The 19,246-nt window shown below is 35.3% G+C and overlaps 1 protein-coding gene across 1 annotated transcript in view; it reads left to right on the forward strand.

Moving 5' to 3' along the window:
• Positions 1-4,764: 4,764 nt before the first annotated feature.
• The window catches only part of LOC106635765 (putative G protein-coupled receptor Mth-like 1), a 133,445-nt gene continuing 118,963 nt past the window's right edge, over positions 4,765-19,246 (forward strand). Inside the window, exons 1-3 of the mRNA XM_089593087.1 lie at positions 4,765-5,955; positions 8,110-8,409; positions 15,652-15,878. Coding sequence (XP_089449213.1) covers positions 5,348-5,955; positions 8,110-8,409; positions 15,652-15,878 — 1,135 coding nt within the window. The 5' untranslated portion in view covers positions 4,765-5,347. The remainder of the gene's footprint in view (positions 5,956-8,109; positions 8,410-15,651; positions 15,879-19,246) is intronic.

Genomic DNA, 19,246 nt, shown 5'->3' on the forward strand with positions numbered 1-19,246 from the left:
GTAAATAAATAAAGAAAATATAGCTTTTTTAAAAAGAAAAAGAATCTTGATTAGATTAAACAGAGAACAAATAGTTAAGGATTCCCAACGGTAATAGTATCATAAGAAAGTATTCATAATGAAGAATACCTTATTTTCGGCAGATGACTTGCTCCTGGAAAAAGATGATGTTGTTAATTTTATATCTATAAGTTGTACAGTTAAAATGAATGTGTGTTACTGATTAAAACACTTGAAAAAAATTGGTTGGATAATTGTGGGTTAGTGAATCCCAGAATTGAAGAAAAATTACGGATGGGCTTACATAAAATATAAAAATTTTTATAAATTCATAAGCTCAGGACATACTTTCTGTCATTTGTACTGAACAAGTTAGCACATCTCTTTCTGGATATATACTAGAAAGCAGCATTGGACTTATTGATAGAAAGTAACCTAAAAATCACAAGTACGTATGCAATAAGATATATCTGCAAATGAGAGAACGAATTAAGAATTTCAACCATGTGAATTAATATACATTAAGGTAAGATTATTGATAACTATCAAATTACTAGAGAATTGTGATGATCTGCTTATAATAAAAAAATGAACGTATTTGTTTTGATTTCGTTGGCCTTACCAGCAATAACTATATAACATTTTTTCTTTATGGAAGTAAACAAAAAATCAAAAAAACAAAATCACGTAAAAGTATGCAAACACAACGAGTCGTGGAAAAAGTAAAAAAGTCAGAAAAGAAAGGATGGAAAATGAAAGCGATTTTACAGCATTTCTCTTATAGTCATTCATGCTTTACAGGGTACTTTAAATATCTTTCATTATATATATCCAAACTTTTATAAAAAGTTCATAAAACATTGTTTGATTATCATCGAGATCTTGGTAGTCACAGAGGAAGTACTATACACATATATACACCTAGAGAGGAGAAAAGCTTGGAGCGAATTGGTCACGTCGTACGAAAATGCTCTTAATAGAAGCTTACACTTTTATGGAAATTTTCTTGTGAAAATTCATTACAAGTTTTGATCAGCTTTTTGGTAGCCACCACCACCACCATTCCTTCCCCATTTTTAGTACTTACTTTTTGTATTTTTAATCACTCGATTCTCACCTCAAATGGGATTATGTAAAATATTTTACTTTGAGCCTACGGCCGTTGAAAACTTACTCGACAAAATTCATTACAGGTTTTAGAATGTCGTTGCATTGATTTTCTTGCGTTAAAGTTTACGAATTGAAATCACCTGTCCCGTTGATTAAAAAAATTATAGAAGACAAGATTTTACTAGACTTCACTATTTCAACTAAACAGCATCATTACAAGGATTAAATCTACAAGGCCCACCTCATCAGAGCTCGTGTAAAATAACAACAGCAACAGTGATGAAAAAAAAACAACTAATTGATCATGGGTATGATCTACAAACGAAAGAAGAGAAGTGCACGATAACCGTTAATTAAAAACATTTGAAATGATGCAAGTATGCAAAAAAACAAAAGAGATGATAATAAATTTCCAATCAAAAGTAGGTATGGGGGCACAATAGGACAACAGGCAAGTTAAAACGGAGCCGTTATGGTGGCGTCGCTGCCAACACTGCCCGTATACACGTATACGTATAACTGAGCAACTCGTGTGTAATAGGAAAGGCCAGGCAGCCAGGAAGCAGAGCTTACGAAACTTTTGAGGCACGTTTCTTCCCCTTGTATGTACTCTTCCCCTGACGACCAAGAGACAGAAAGAAAGGGCGCCTTACCCACTTTTTTATTCTCATTCGTAATTCCCTGTAACACAATGCCGTAAATTAGGGTTGGGCGATAGGAAAGGAATTGCATGCGTAAGCTGATGCCCTCTATGTGTAAGTGAAGTCGCAGGGATAGAAAAAAACTTGAGAGAAGCGCGTAGTTGAACGAAAAAAAAGGATTTCTTTTTTTTTTCAGAGGGATGGAAGTCAGAGAAGTAAATATATAACTTATTTAGCTTCTAGGCTTTTTTGTATACCTTCATAAATACCTTTCTAAAGTGGATAAGTTCTCTATTAGCTGAATTGTGGCAATATTTGACTAATTTCTTAAACACTACACGCTCCCTCTTTTCTTTCACTTCTGATACCAACGCACGAGTCATACTGTGCAAGCAGCTTTTGAATGAAAATTCATTTTTACGCCATCGAATCGACTCGAGACGCCGAGAGAAAGGCAACAGCTTATATTGATCAGACATCCTGTTTCATTGATCGCGGTTCTACTTTTCAAAAATTAACATGAGAAGCGTTGAATCAGCGATCATCAGTACGAGCCAATGACGAGAGAAACGTCAAAGTATTTCAAGTGTATTCGTCATTGCGTAATTTCTTTCTTTCGTCTGAATGATCCTATACCACGCGTGTGCACGCAAACAAAAGAGATGGGTCACTTTGGTACCCTTTCTCTTCGGAAAACTTCAGAGACACGCGAATAAAAAGCGAAGGATAAGCAAATGATGTACAATTATTTTTTTGTTTAAAGTTCGGACAACCATTTTCATCATTTGAATTTAAAATTACACTGCTTGCAAGAAGAGAAAAAAAAATCAGAAAGTACACACTTTCCCCCCTACTCGTGAATTTCGAAGAGGAGAGAAAGAGAGAGCTGGACATCATTGCGTCAAAGTATGTCCTTAGTGCGTCATGATTGATCACGGAAACACGCTAGCCTGATTTTCCCCTCTCGTGTGCATCCATGTGGGTATCATTGAACGCTTCGCCGAATGTCCAACAGCGGTTGAACTAGGGAATTTAAAAACAGCCTTCCGAAAGTCTCTTGATGTAATTGCACTATTTTACGCAGAATCGAGTGCACCGAGAAACTGAAAAAATTTTTTTTACTGCCTTTGATTAGAGAAAGTTTCATGTAATCACAATAAAAGCTCATATACTAACGATTGAATGATGATAAAAGATGATAATAATAAAAGATACTTACATGCATTTAGTAAAGCTCTAACATATCAGGGACAGTGGAGTATTATTGCGTTAGGTTGGAAGGTAGTTGGGTAATACAATAGGAGCAGGTAGAAAAAAGATAGTTTCTGTATAACTTAGGAAACTAACAATTACCTAATAAAAAAATTATATGTTTATATATATTATATTTAAATGTAAAAAAGAAAATGTACATGTATTAGTTAATAGAATAACCTTTTGTCAATTGTACAGCAAATATTAGTACGGCCACACCGGTTTATTCTTCTAATCGTTTGGAGAACTTCGTTTTACTTGTGTGTAAAATAAAATTGATATTTACATAATAGATTTTTATGCTTTGAAGTTGCCGAAGCAATTATAATTTGAAGCTTTTCTAAAAGCTCATATAAACATATAAATATAGAATATGTTGTTCTAGTAAGACAATCATATTTTTGTGAAGATTTAAAACAAAATATTACGTAGCTAAGCAAGTAAAAAACAAGACTCTAACAAACAATGTAGATTCTTCTTTTGTCTGAAAGACGAGTCGATTTCTTAATACATATTTTAATAAAGCTATGGAAGAAAAAGGAAATACAAGAAATTTTAACTTTAAAAACGACAACCTAACTACGTGCTTACTCAAAAAAGTACTTGTATGCATACTTTCGGTAATTAACATCAAAAAAGTCGTCGACTAAAGTACACAGTGCCGCACGACAACTGAAGAAATTTTTATGCTCCTTCGAATTGCAAAAGCGCACCCTACCTACCTTGCACTCCATGCCTTTTCTAACGAGAAAGTGGTTTGGCGTTGGTTTAAAAACTATAAGGATGTTGGCGTTAAAAGAGAAAAAGGAGATGATAAACACGTTATAAAAAGAGTCAAAAAACTAAAACTAAGGACTTGTGGCTTACACGTAATTACCAAGCATGTACCAAGTACACAACAAAATAATAATAGGTACATGTGATGTGATGAAGTATGTCCTCAAAGCAGAAGATTACAATCTAAAAATAAAATATACATTCAGAATGGTAAAATAAAAACGAAGTAGTAGTAATAAGAAATACGATCATAAAAAAGAGTACATAATTGATTAAAAAAAAAAAAATAATAATTTGGTAGGTTGATGTTTTTAATTACAATCAAAGTATAACACTAAACTGTATGTGTTCCCCAAACGACCTAAACCCAATCAGAGACCTACACAAAATAAATTAGAAATCAAAAGATTAAAAATATAACATGTAGAGTGAAGACTTTAGTTTTCTGATATTAGGTCACGTTAGGGGAACTAAAGGTACGGTAGTTAGATAAGATGAAAGAAAAAAAGTCTCGCTGAATCTGAATTTCAAAGACAATCAACCGATGAAAGCACAGATTTGACAAATCCTAATGTAAATTATCTAAAATTACTAAAAAATTCAAATCACAACAAATAAAAACAAATGTATGAAACGCATTTAATAGTAAAAAGAAATTATCTTACAGAGTATGGTGTATACGTGTAGTGGGAGACATTCACTCGTATAAAAGAGACAGAGAGAGAGAGAAAACGAGGGGGAAGAGAAAGGAATTTGCGGGCAGAGGCAAGTATAGGTATACAACTCTGTATAGCTACACCTTACAATCCTACAGGTATACTATACTATTGCAAGAGCAGACACTAGGAATACGCTGCGCGCGCACCATCGCAAACAAAACCAGCAGAAGTGAAGCACGCCGGCGTTCCGTTCCGCGTGGCTCGCACGACTCGACTCCAAAGCTCCGAAGCCGCTGTATTTGAACGCGCTCAGTATCGCCGAAACCGTCGAGGCGAGAGGGTTGTGACTCGTCGTGCTTTGCGCTTGCAATTCCTCGTTTTCTCGGGCTTTTCATACGTTTTTTACAAACTCACGATTTAATCATAAAACAGGATGTTGCCGATCACTGCGAGAATGTAGTATAGAAATAAAAAAGCTCACACCTCCATACGTAGCCTAAAAATCGTTTACAAGAACGATTTTTTACTTATGTAAACGCTACGAAGAGTGCAGTTGTGAGTGAATGAACTTTCCTCTCTCCTTGACGCTCCGAGGGAGGTAGAAGGAATTTTCTGTGTTTTTGTGGGAAACATCGGTTCGGTAAAGCGGCTGCTGTTGACATTGGTCATTCAAACGATCTTGTATCGAGTGACAGGTCGGTGAAAAGAAGCTGGCAGTCAATAGGTTCGTACATGTTCGGGAGTGAAAGTGCAAGTGAAATAAAATCAACAGCTGAATTATTTATTAAGTCAACTGAAACTTATCCCTGCGATGCCAAGAATTCAAAAGTAAAGTGTCCTCACTCGCAAGATCGATGTTTTAAGGGAACATAAATCAAGGGTGCTAGCACACATTTGGCGCACATCATGAGTGGACAAACCATTGCAATGAAATTCGCCCTTTTTCCCAGGCTAATATGCCGCAACCTATTGCTACTCGCATTGCTGGCACTGCATGACAGTCATACCCTTGCTATCGAAGCCAATGCCAGCCAAGGCATCGTCGGCAGCGAAGTGCCCGAGGAGCCTCTGACCTTGACCATCCTGCACTGCTGTCCAGAGGGCATGGACTTGGACGAGCAGCGAGCACGAGATCACGGCAACGAGCCTGTCATGGCACAGTGCATCCTGAGCTCCGAGGTGCACCAGCCACTGATCTACTCGCCAAGTACCCGTGGCTTCCTCCACCAGTATCCGGACGACTGGAGGACGGTCCATGGCCGGCTGCCCGAGTGCTCCGAGGATCAGGTGATCCGGTACGTACCTCAGAGCCAGCATAGCGCGTACGTGCTCTTCGACGACGGCAACGTGGCTCTCGAAGGTGGCATTGGTACGATATTCAGGCCCGAGGAGTATTGCTTTGGCACCAAGTCGCTGCTCGCCTGCATGCCCAGGAGGGAGGAGGGCAGACAGGATGCCGTGACAATGCTGCCCAAGATGCTCAAGTGCTGTGGTCCCAGTGCTGTCTACGTTAGGTATGTGTTTACTTACCTCATCTAACTATCAATTATAAGATGGGCCCTTTTTCCTTGAAAAGAGGATGCCTTGAAGGGACAGGGGATTAAATTTATGGCACAGTCGTTGGAGAACTAAGATCGAGCGATTAACAGAGACTCCATACATTTTCTCTTTCACCCTTGACATATGCTGTCACATACTTACACGTTATACCTACGTTATACCAAACGTTAATTAAGAATGTCATGGGGTATCGAGTATGTGTACTGTATACAGCACATTTCTTTTTATCATCCTACCAAATTTTTGTACGATTAATACTTAAAAATAAGAAGTATTAGTGGTTACTCACAAGCTGTAACTTTCTTGATATTATTAGATGTACATAATAAATCAGCTATTAATTTATGGAAGTATATTTTAGTTTTCGTAAAAAATTAATCATGTAAAAGATGAAGGTGTTGATTTGGTTTTCTTAATACCAAGTGCCCATAAGATCGAATACAAACAACTATTATTATTGCAATTATTTCCATCTAAAACGTATACTAAAAATTTAGTAGTATCGTGTAAAAAAGATATTTTTAGTAAACGATCCAAACGGAGTAAAGGTGTATTTTTCAATGTTTTGGTTGATTTGTATTCTTATCAGCATCATACACGCTGATAGCAAATATTTGATATCAGTACGTCATTAACTGATTATAATTATGTTAAATAGTTATTTACAAATTTTGTTTCGAAAGATAATTAATCAGATAAAATTATTTGCCAAAATTTGTTGCTACTGTTTGTTTGTTCAAGCTCTACGTACAAAAGAACATTAAATTATAATTTTCTTTGCAAAGAAATCAAAACAGGATTAAATTTAAACAGAAATTTTAAATAAAAATATTTAAAAAATTAAATTCCTTAAATTTCTACTAAAATTTTGTTTTCAAAAAATACCTAACTACAAAAAAATTATCATTAAAATATTTAAGTACAGGACTTAAAAAATGTATACGTCCTTACTTGTAATTTATTATTATTCAATCAAAATTACGGGAGAAAGTCAGAATCACTTTTTACGAGCTTTCTGACAACTAGTGGATGGAAACGGAACAGCGTTGACGCGATATCGATAAATCATGCTCTCACACTTAACTTTTCGTCATTACTTCTGTCACTTGTTTAGATAGAAAGTTAAGAAGATGCATAATTAATAACTGTACAAAATTATTTTTTCCACTGAGACAAAAATAATCTAATTTTAATAAACCAAAAACAAAAAAGTTCTTTCAGTGTCATATAGCACCTTTGTGGTTAAATATTGAGTGACATTTCGTTGATCAAAGCTAACCACTTTAGACTACTAATAACAATACAAAACTTTGTTTATTTCAATATGTTTCAATTAACTATTTTATGAATCAATCATACAAATGGGTAAATACTTACAACTTTAGAAACACATCATGTGCACTTCTTTTTTATAGAAATATATGTAAGTTTTTCCAGTTGAATTCCTATACCACGTAAAATATGATCGGCTATTAGGTATTCAAAACTAGTGATTGCTCGGAAATATATCACGAAAAAGTTTAATTAAAACACTGTACATCTTATAAGAACTACCCTTTCTACAAAAAGAAATACATGTAACGCACCTCTGGAGTTGTAAGTGTTTACACATCTGTGAGTTTGAGTCATGTAAATTGTTGGTACTTATAGTGAAAACAAAAATTTGTATTGTTATTAGCAATCTGAAGGGATCAGTTTTCACAGAGGAAACATCACACACTGATGGACAGTAAAGTTGCTATGTACAACTAAGAGGACGATTGTATTTTTTGATTTATTGAAGTCAAAATATTTATAATTGAATAGAGTACTAACTCAGCGTAATTGTAAGTTCATGGAGGACTTTAACTCTATCATCATGATAAACTTAATAATAAATATGAAACATCATAAGAGTTACATAATTTATAATGTATAAATCAACTAAGTCTTTCAATTATTAATAGTTACAGAATACAATATGATGACGACTGTTCCTCAATAGCTATTTTGATAATAACTATTATTCATGATAATCAATACATGTAGATTCCATTTGTAATCACAAATGCTTCCCAATTTTACAGAAAAATCTACTATTTAAGTTTTTCCTTTTTTGAATGTTTTAGTAATGCCTGCAAAGAAATAGATGCCGAGGCTATGCTGCTACACGAGGAAGAGAACATGCTTCTTGCACCCAAATTTATGGACGTAGTGGAAATCGGGACTGGTTTTCCGTCCTGCTCCAACTCCGACAACTTAACGATTTTTAGCGACTATGAAAAAGCGGATCTTCAAGCTGATGCCAGTATACTCATCGATGGGCAGATATTGCCAGCCGAAGAGTTTTGCGTCGAGCGTATCGAGGATGTGGATAGCAAAAGTTTGGCCCTAAAAATCTTCACCTGCTCTGAACACGCAAATAAAGAGTGAGTTACTATACTTTTTTACTCAAAATATTAATCTGTCTCAAAATTCTTATGGTTTTTTTCATTTTGTGCTAGGTATGACGATTTTATGCTTTAAGAATCACGCTTTTACTTTCCAAGAATTAACGGAATAGAGTTGAAATTGAAACTATGCTACTTGACAATGTTGAAGCTAAAGCAATATGTATTTCACAGTTTTTAAATTGCATTTTTTTTGTTTCCATCGTAAAACTTGATATAGGTTTGAGAAAAATGTACTGTAAATAAAGTTTTGTTTGAATATCCACAACTTTTTCTCGAAAGATATTAGCTTAAAATGTTTATTTTTGTGAAGATACAATTTTGTCCACAGTGAAAACTTAGTAGTAATAGTCATTATTTTTCTCTACGATAATACCCCTTAAAGATGCCTCTTCTATGTAAACTATCAAGTAGTAATCTATTATAAGCATAAAGATACTCACCAAATTTGAGTCTAATTAGATATAAATTATTTGACTTAGTTTGTCTTCTTGATTATGTACGTACATCCATCCGTGGATATATTATGCAAATATCTTGGACCAGCCTCTCATTTAGATGGATATTTTTTGTAACTTGGTAGCTACTAGGTATTTGAGGGTGTTACACTTTTTGATCTTCTAATAATATATGGCACTCACAGAAAATTGATGGTTCAGTTGTAAAAATGATGTACTCTTCTATTGATTCCCTAAAGCCTCAGTTCAAACTTTCAAAAACTTATTTTCCGATTTCGCTTCTCCGGATCAAAGACTAAGAGTATTATTGTTCAGAATGTACGCCGCGTTACATCGTTAAGATTAGTTGTAGATACTAGTTTATGGATTTCTGTTATTCCATTGGGATATGTTTTACGCTGAGGTGATACTGGAGACCCTAGAAAAGGATAAGAAGCATACGTCGAGTCTATAGTGGAAAAGTTTTCTAAGCGTCCTTGTCCCACTATTTCCCTTCAGATTAAATAAATGAGAAAGGAATGGTATGAGGTTAGAGCTGTTTCTGGATTCATAGGATGTAATCAAAATGACAGAGCCTGGAGCACTCTTTAAAAGCTGTTTCATTGTCAAAAGCAAGACTGAATTACTTTATTCAAAAAATTAGCTCATTAATTTCTGTAATTTTCCAATTTTTAAACTTTCAAGCCCGCAATTTTTGATAATTTACTTAACTGCTCACTTGTAAAGAATGTTTATTCATTAATTCACAAACTTGAAGCAAGAACTTATCAAAAATTATGTACGAATTTCAATTGGCACTTATAAGCTTCTATCTCTTGACCCTCTTCTCCCGTTGCTCTTCAATGTCATGTCTTACAGTATTTAAAATGAGATCGTCTTTTTGGATTAACCGTAACAAGATTAGTGTAATGCAGAATATTAAATAACTAGTCATTCAGTATGCATTTCTCAGCAGAAGTTTCTCGTGTTATATGTTTGGTTGTACTTTTTAAGTGTTATGTCGTTTTTGTAGCCCAAGGTTGCTTTTTTTCTTTCGATATGCAAGAGTTATTCATACTTATGACAGTTCGTATGTTAATTTATTTCGAAGCTCTAATTAAGTAGAAGTAGCCGTATAAAATATGCATGGATTTTGCATAATCGTATAATAACACAGAAATGCAGTGCACAAACAATAATTATATCAGAAATTTTTTACTTCAACTCTGTAATAGTTATCATGGCGTAATAGATGTAAATTTTTACTCCTTTTTTTCACCTATCGTATAATTTACGACAACATACTTGAGGAACGGGACAAAATGAAAGCTTCTAGTTTTTTCTTGTAGTTGAAAATTCACTTTTTTTGCCACATACCCTCAGTATAGAAGCAAACACTGACTGCGTGTGCAAATACGAAAAAACCTGTTGATGTCATATTACGCAATATTAGGGAACAAAAACTTATGTTGTCCACTTGTATTCAACCATAATATTAATTATTTCTTCTTATCTTTAACTCTTTTATCCATGCGGGCAATGAAAAACTACATACATGAAAATATTACCAGCCCACAATCGCTCACACACGTACATACATCCAAACCACGTGTTAACTCAACTACGTAATAAATGTACTCGATCCCTTAGCAAGTAACTTTTTATTGTATCTGATGAAATTTTTCGTTGACATTTTCGAAACTATGGTCACCACAGCGACGTACCTACACTAATGTAATGGAATCCACGTAAAGTAAACCGCCCAGAATAAAAAATGTAGGCAGTATTCAAGCAAAGAGCCCATTTTTCGAGCCAAACCACTAGTAATACGTATTAAAAATGAATCCACAGAGAGGAGATTTTTTCATTAAATGACGAGGTAAAGTTCGGATCATGAGGCACTTCCGATTCATCGTTGTCCTTCTCCAAATCCCTCCACCTAAACCAAGTAGATAATTTTTTTCTCGATGTGGCTGCTTCGGAGAACAGAAAAAAAAGAACACGAAGGAGTCGTAAGGAGAGAGAACGATTACTACCTTTGGTATTTTTACAAGGTTCCGCTTCGTGCGCGCGTAGAGTTTAACGATCGGAACGACGGCTCTTATTTCGCCTCTATGCCACAGCCTCTCTCTGCTGTGCTAGCAACGGTGATGGTACATACAGGCGTTTATACACGATTGGAGGATCCATCCGAGCTCCGTGTCGTGCTCTCTTTAAACTGTTCGTGGCTTCTTATGGATGTATATATACATTTACTCGCTTTTGTTGCTCTGATTTTATTCTGCCAACTGGCCAGCCGATTGAGAATAAAATTATAGCTCGCAACCTGTTTTTCGCCTTTTCACTCACCCGCTCTCTCCCTCTCTCCCTCTTTTCTTTCTTCTTTCTTGTTTTCGTACGCTTGGCTGTATGTCGAGGAGCAGTTGTTGAGAGAAGCCGACACAATGGGGATATACAGAGCAGCACCAAGAAGAGTATATATATACACTATGTGTATGGCTAGCTTGTGTGCAAGTGAAGGGAGTATGTGTTGGAAACTGGACTCCCGCTGCCCGCATAAGAATCTGGTTTACTTTTACTTTTTCTGAGGGTTAGCCCAGATATTCGGATACATTACATCTAGTTAGAAAGTGTTTCAAATATTATGTTTCGTCAGGATGACTGTCTCGTTTTTTTTTTGTTTTTAATTACGATCATCAAAACATGTTCGATTGTTTTGTGAACCTTACGGGTCTATGATCTACACTGGATGTACATATTCTAGAGTCATAAATCTTTAGTTCAACAATTGTTGGTGTTGAAAATAAAGCCCAACTTGATTCTCGAACAACTCTACCAACAATTTTTTACTAGTCTTACTTACATCTGTGCTTTTTGATATTCATGACATTGTTTAGCTCAGTTACGGCTGGACATTCCCAAAAAAATTCAGCACGCTCTCTTCATCTTCTAGCTTTTTTTTATTTTGGCTCTAGCACGTTCTTCGATGCAAATCGATCGACACTCGCCACAACTCTTGATTCGAGGTGCTCTTTCTCTCAAGCCGATTATTTGTGATTCAACCACAAGAGGCCGTTGACTCCTCCAACCTGAGGAGGTGCGAACACGATGCAACTGGCAAGGTTATAGGCCTTAAGTTTTATTGGCTTTTTGGTACAACGCTCACAGCATACTGTACCTCTTTCTTTTTCCCTCTGATTCACGTGTTCGGTGCTCAATACAGTAAGAACTCGGTTATCCATACCAATGGTTTGTATCTTGTTTTGTTTGTTGACACTTTCATTTCTCTTTTCCTAAAAGATTGACTTGTTGTATGGCTCCAAAAATCTCGTTTTTTTAGTAAAAATTTATTTTGTGTCGATTCGATGACGCAAGTCCGTCGTAGGTCACATTTTGTTTGCGATTGGTTTTGTTTTAAAATATTATCTACAAATGGTGCCTAAACATCTTATTTTTCTTTCGGTGTATGGTTTCCACTAGACTATATTGAAAATAACTTTCTAAACAGCATTTATCTGAGAATGTTAACAACATTGTCAAATGACATTTAGAGTCCTTGCATTGATGGTCAATCTTTTAACTTTTGTACCTCTTTCATTACGAAATATATGGATATTGATAAACATGACTCATGAACGAGCACAATCAACATGCAAAGGTAGTCGTCCTCGTTATCATCATGTTGACACAAAATTTCTGCCTGTAGTCTGTTTAATTCTTTTAAACACATTGATTGAATACAACAAACTTAATACAACCTTAAAATGCAAAAAAACTGTATGAGCACAAATACACAAATATAATTATGGACTTTAACTATTACTGGTCATAGAAATTGATTGAACTGTCGTGTTTAAATGTGTAATAAATCTATCTGTCGTTTCTTTTAAAATGATTGTGAGTAGAAATTGTTTCAGTATACACAATCTTATAGAAAAATGAATGATGTCTTCTAGGCGAAAGATTTCACCACATTACCTTTTGTTACCACAATATAATCAATGTAAAGTTCGTAAAACTTACTTATTATCTTATCATATTTCATTACCATCCACGCATAAGAAAGGATAATTAATGGCTCGACGTAATTTTCAACAATTTTAATGACATAATACATCCCTATCTTCGTCCCTATCCATTTATTCCAAACCGTACATATCGTCGTCGAAGCCCATTCCTTAAGTCCTTAACATATGTAAGTACAAGCGTGACAATAAATCGGATCGCACAAAACGAAGAGTTAGCTTTCGTATGCACCGGCTTCTTTCATATAATATATTGGTAGTAAGCGTCAACTGTGAACCGAAACGCAAGCCAATCGCGCGCTGCACAACATGTGTAATTTTTTTTTGCGTGAGTCAAACATAAAAAAGTAATAAACGTTTGAAAAAAACATCATACACATAATTATACGGGTAAAACCAACAAGCATATCCTTAAGCCGTACATCATGATACAGGTTGACCTACTTGTTCCATCCACACGGATACACGTGAGCTCGTTTTTCTTTTTGTTCTCTCTCCTTTTCCTTCTTACTTTCTCGCTTTATTTTCAATGCAAGAAGTATTGGTAGCGTTGATCTTTACACCAGCAATGTTAGTTTAAAAATGACTGGAATGTTCGAATGTAGGTGCGTTCATGGATTGACGACTAAAAATTTTTTACAATGTATGCACTAAGAACAAAATATACGAGAGCATAAACGCTCAAGGAGGTTACACTTTCTGTAGTTTATCAAAAGAATTAAAAAATACTGTTTACTTTAAGAGAAAAATCCAGCACACCATACCTCGAAATAATAACCGAAAGAAATACATGAGGAGGATCATGGATATTTTACTCAAACTCCCATGGTCACGTAGATACACATTTTTAGATCACTGAAATAAAGACTAGCTCTTCTTTTTTTACATAAAACTTGATTAAATTTTATAGTAAATCTTAAACAACCTTGCCACTACATAACGTCTGCTGGAGAATAGCTTATCTTTGATTGGTCTTTCATATATAAATTCATTAAATTCCTGTAGAACCCTTCAAACTCTTAGTGAGCTTGGAATAACTTTAGTAGTTTGGATTACTGATATCCCTATTGCAGTATTTCTCCTAACTTAACATTTTTGACAATACTTAATCTTTTAAAATTTGCCAATCTATGGTTGTAAGGCAAATACCTGAGCGAATAAGTCAACCCAGTTATCACAGACTCCTGAGAGTGGTGTACATTTATTAATTTTGAAACTCCTGGAAGACTTCTATGTCTTGGAGTCTCTGATGAAGATCTTGGATAATTGTATACTGGGTCGCATAGGTAAAAAGACTAAGACGTCCTCAGAACTGAGACGTATCCATTCCATGATTTATGGTAACAATGTACATCCGAAATTAATCAGGAACACAATCAAGATTAAATTCAAATATGATTGTTTTAAACTAGTAGAGACTTCTTAACTCACTTTTTTCCGACTTTCCACATCTTGTATGTACTTTGTTATTCCTTTTCATTTTAAAAATTTTGGTCATCGCATTTCTGTTGAGCCACAACAAATCATAAAACGTAACATTACGTAAGTTTTTAAAACTTCCTACCATTTTATAAGCCATAAATCCAATTAATTTTTTTGGATACAAAATGAAACTATTATTCTTGTACAACAACCAAGATATATGTTCTTGGTATAGGTATATAATAATACTGTAAGTTTTTTACATCTTTAAAACGATCTGTTGCCACCTTATGTTGAGAAAGCAGTACACACCTTCCCAACGAAGCTGTGCTGGTCGTATTAGTATTACTATGGGAAATCAACACTCCCGAGAAGGGAATATACCAAAACACACGCCAGTGGTACATGATATATACACAAACTATCGTAAAGTATAACATAGCACAGCATCAGACGCCTCATCACTTGGCGGATCGAAGGGGAGTATCACTTTCACCTATAGCTTTCTGCTCCTACTACTCTTTGAAAATCCACTTTCTCATGGTGCTTTCACCAACGGCTACAATAACTGGAGGCTCAAATTTTCCTTCCTCTTATCCTCTCCTTCGAAACAACGCAGTGGGCTCCCCCGAACGTAATTAAGTAGATAAAAAAAAAAAAAAAACACGAAAATAAATCCATAAAGTGATAACAATTATAAATACGTAAGAAGAATAAGCGGAGTTTAACTAGAAAAATCTTAGCCAAAGCCTTTGAACAGCGGAAAAGATAATACTTTTAAGAAGCGTCATTTTAGATTATCGCTTGCTATCACGAACTTTGGATTCAGAGAAAATTAAGTAGTCAACTAATGATTCGATGTCACGACCTATGAGCGATATTTTCTTTCCTACCATTCAACTTTCCTTTTGGCTAGGTAATAAAACTTGTTGGTCTTTTTAAACATCTGGATGTATTTCTTTGATTGAAAACCAGTATACTTTCAACTCGTGATCAAGTTTCATCACGTGGTCTATTGACCAAGTTGATATCAGTGGGAAAAAGGTTTAATAAAAAATTTATACTTCACAATTATATTTTTTAATGCATAATTTAACCTAAACTGGCTCAGAACCAATATTTAACAAACGAGTTTAATTATTCCATTATAAATAAAAGGAGCAACTCGATTTGATTTCCTTATTTAGATTTAGATCCCTGTAACGTACTTATAAAAGCACACCAGCAAAAACATCGTGAATGTTAAAAGTTTAGCACCTCGTGCTACAAACACAACTAACATGGTTGAAGAAGAAAAGCAAAAAACTGATGCACATTTGTTTTTTCTTATGTTACAGAGCCAAGCGAGACATACGTTTCACCCTATACCCGATTGGCTTCATAATAAGCGCAATATTCTTGGCCGCGACGTTGGCGGCCGGCTGGTTGTTGCCCGCCTCTCATCACGTTCTCCACTGGCGCTGCCAGACGTACCACGTCGCCTGCCTCATGCTCGGAGATATCTCCATGGCCGTCATACAGCTGACCGGGAATTCCCTCCAGGGCGAGTGGTGCACTTCTGTCGGTGAGTACCTATACATACGTGTTTTATTGCATAGATATGAATATAAATATGTTTTGCAGTTACAAGAAAATCGAATTAATCTTATACCTGTCAAAACAAAGTTACAGGTTCATTATAACTCAATTGTTATGCATGCTTGTGTCAGAACTTTTTCATTTTACTCCATACTTATTAAGAATTAAAGTAATTTTTATCAAGGGTACATTTGATACTAGAACATGAGATCTCGTCAATAAATTGTCTTTTGTAGATTGCAAATATTACATTAGAAAGTAACGATTTTTTTTTACCAACTTTACCTACAACACACATGATGTACACCATTACTGCGAAAAAATCTCATTCAGATTCTAGACAATTATTTAAAAGAACAAGTCCTTCATTTGATATCGAAGCTTTTTTAATTGAATCCGACAACTTACAACAACCATCGAACAGTAGAATATCAAACCTAATTAAATCGTCAAGAAGTCGTTATTGTTTTGGTGAAGACGTATGCTTGAAAATAAAAATAAGAAAGAAATGAAACACCCAGAGAATTAATAATTGAGGAATTACAGAGGAGCTACAAAATAAAAGGTGAATGAAAAAAGTTGACACGGCTAAGTGAAACACGACTACAAGCCAGTAAGAGAAAGAGAAAGAGAGAGACAGTTCTTTCCGATGGTAAAAAGAAGAGAATGAAAATAATGGGGTTGAGGGCGAAAGTACGGGGACAGTTAATAATGAGAACAATCGAAAGTGGAAGTTTGCAGGTAGCACAAAAAGTAGGAGGAAAAAAATCGAGAGAATAAGGAGGGGCTGCAGAGAATAAAAGGACGCTAGTTAGACACGAATTGATACAAAATGGGTAGACAACAAATCTGCCAATTGCCGAGACCCAGTGGTATACACAGAAAGAAAGAGAAAGAGAGAGCTTGTTGATGCTGTGTACATCAATTCTAAAATCATTTTTTCTCACCTGTTTAGCTGTGTTTTTTGTCTGTGGGCACAAATTAGATTTTAAAATAAGTAAGGGACATATACACAAGTCCTCTCACTAGCTTGTACTCTCTCACTTGTTCCAACTAGTTCCCTCTCGTCTTGGCAATAATCATCAATCTATGTGAATTTTGAGATTTATGTTCTACTTTCATTTTTGATAACATTAGGTCGAGAGAGAAACAAACTATAAAGTTTGACGACGACAGTTACATGACATGGATTAAATAATATACTTACCAGCCAAATGCTTTGGTATATACGTTGAAACACACGAGCTATTGATGGATGATGCTGTTGTACCTATAGATACTTAGGTATATCACAGTAGCGGCTGCAGCTAGGTCGTAAATCATATCAAACTCTTTCTTGTTATAAAGTTTTGACAAGTTGCACTTATATTAAGCTTGCGTTTTATAGTTCTATGTATTGTTTTCACTCAAGTATTGATATGTGGGGTATAATTTTGTATTTCATTCATCATACAGTGTTTTGTAGTACAAAAAATACAATTATATATAAGCAGTAGAACACTACAAACGGTTTCTTGTTGAACTGAGGAAGTGAAAAACTAAAATAATTCAAAACGAAGATAATGTCATCGCACACACCTTTGAATTGAATTTAAATTCCATTTATGTATAAGTATCCACATTTCATCATAAGAATCGGAGCACTGCTATGATCGACGATGAGACGCACTGATTCAGGTGAATGAACACGCACAGATAGCGTAGCACAATTTCCTGCTGTATTTAGTCTGATTATTATCCTCCCTTCTCAGTTCTACTCTTTATTTTCCTAAATCATGAGGGAACTTATTGAAAAAAATAAATGCCAATTCTTCTCTTTGCACCTTTGTTCTATATACATTATACAGTATTCTAGACTTACAATCCAAGCTCTTTAACAGAGAACACACAAGTACACCTCTTGCAAAAGGTAGGATGAAACACTGTAAGGAAATGGAACTTATCCTAAAATTCAACTAGTATAGCTGATTGAGGGTTACGCAGATTTGGTTGTCCCCGTCCTGATCTCCTTTTGGCAGTAGCGTTTGTGAAATTTTCCAAGAGCCTCTTATCGCTCGTGGGTGCGAGAGAGCAAGTAACTGTCTGAACTAGCTGGAGTGTTTAGTTACTATATATTGCGCTGTAGTGTAGGTATAGTATGCACAGTAGAGGAGCGAACAAGAAGTGCGTGCCATCATCATTTGCGTTCGAGATGTGTGTATACACGCTTACCTTTGTTGTGAGTTTCTGCATTCCGTAAGCGTGAGATGCGTATGAATTCGTATACGGTGAAAATGGAGGAGGAGGAGGAGGAAGAGATGGAATAGTGGCTGCAGATTATAACAGTGCTTGAAACAGCGTAGTAGGCTTAATCTAACCAAAAGCATGAGAACAACACAATAATTGCATGGCATTAGGATTTAGTGTTATTATTTTAACGAATTATAAATTTATGCTAATTTTCTCATTGTAGAATTTACAATCATTGAAACTTATGGTTAATTTTATAGTATTTTATAGACGTTGTTATTATTAGCATCATACTTTGAGAAGCGAATACAGCGTCTAGCAAATTATTTCATCCGTTGACTCTTAAATTTCAAACTTTCTCGTTCTATTTTCTTCAATCTTTATTAATTTTTTTAATAAACTTGTAGTAGGTGTGAAAATAAAGTATCTTCAATGATCAAGCTCCTACCACCACATGCACTAAGTAGCTCAGGTGAAGGAATCAACAAACTAAGGTCACTGAAGTCTTTAAATTTTGTATACCTGCACCAATTGAATCCGGAGTCGCTGAGGTTTTCCCTTACCCCTGATTGCCAGTTCCCTTCAGGTGAGATTTTTTGCTTTGCACCCATGATACGAAAACTACTATTACAGTTGAGAGAGAAGCTATTTGAGGAGAAATTCCAGACTTTGAATATTATCATGGACACCCTTCAAGCCACATAAATAAACATAGGGATTACATTAAATAATAGTACATGATGCAAGATAAAACACTAAAGCAGTCGTTACACCATATTTCCCCCAAAGCCATAACTAATTGCTTGTAATTGTATTGCTGCAATGAGCAAAACCCCCTCATCCATTAACTTAACTGTATCCCTCTTTGAAATTGCACATACTTTTATCTTATGCGCAACATTCACCTGGTCATACACTACGTGTACGTAGATACACGGGGACACTCGAGATATCGATCTCAAGTAAATTCAATAACGCATCCAAGATGATAAATACAATAAACCTAAACCTAGAAGACGGCAGATACTATCTTTGTCTGTACTACAGCTGTACGTAAGCACAAACACATACACACATACACACAAACAATATATCACACACCCTCTTCTGCTGCTATTCCCACAT

The sequence above is a fragment of the Copidosoma floridanum genome, unplaced genomic scaffold (assembly GCF_036245765.1).
Source record: "Copidosoma floridanum isolate Cflo_tuat_1 unplaced genomic scaffold, Cflo_Japanese_pri ptg000019l, whole genome shotgun sequence".
NCBI classification, from domain to species: domain Eukaryota; kingdom Metazoa; phylum Arthropoda; class Insecta; order Hymenoptera; family Encyrtidae; genus Copidosoma; species Copidosoma floridanum.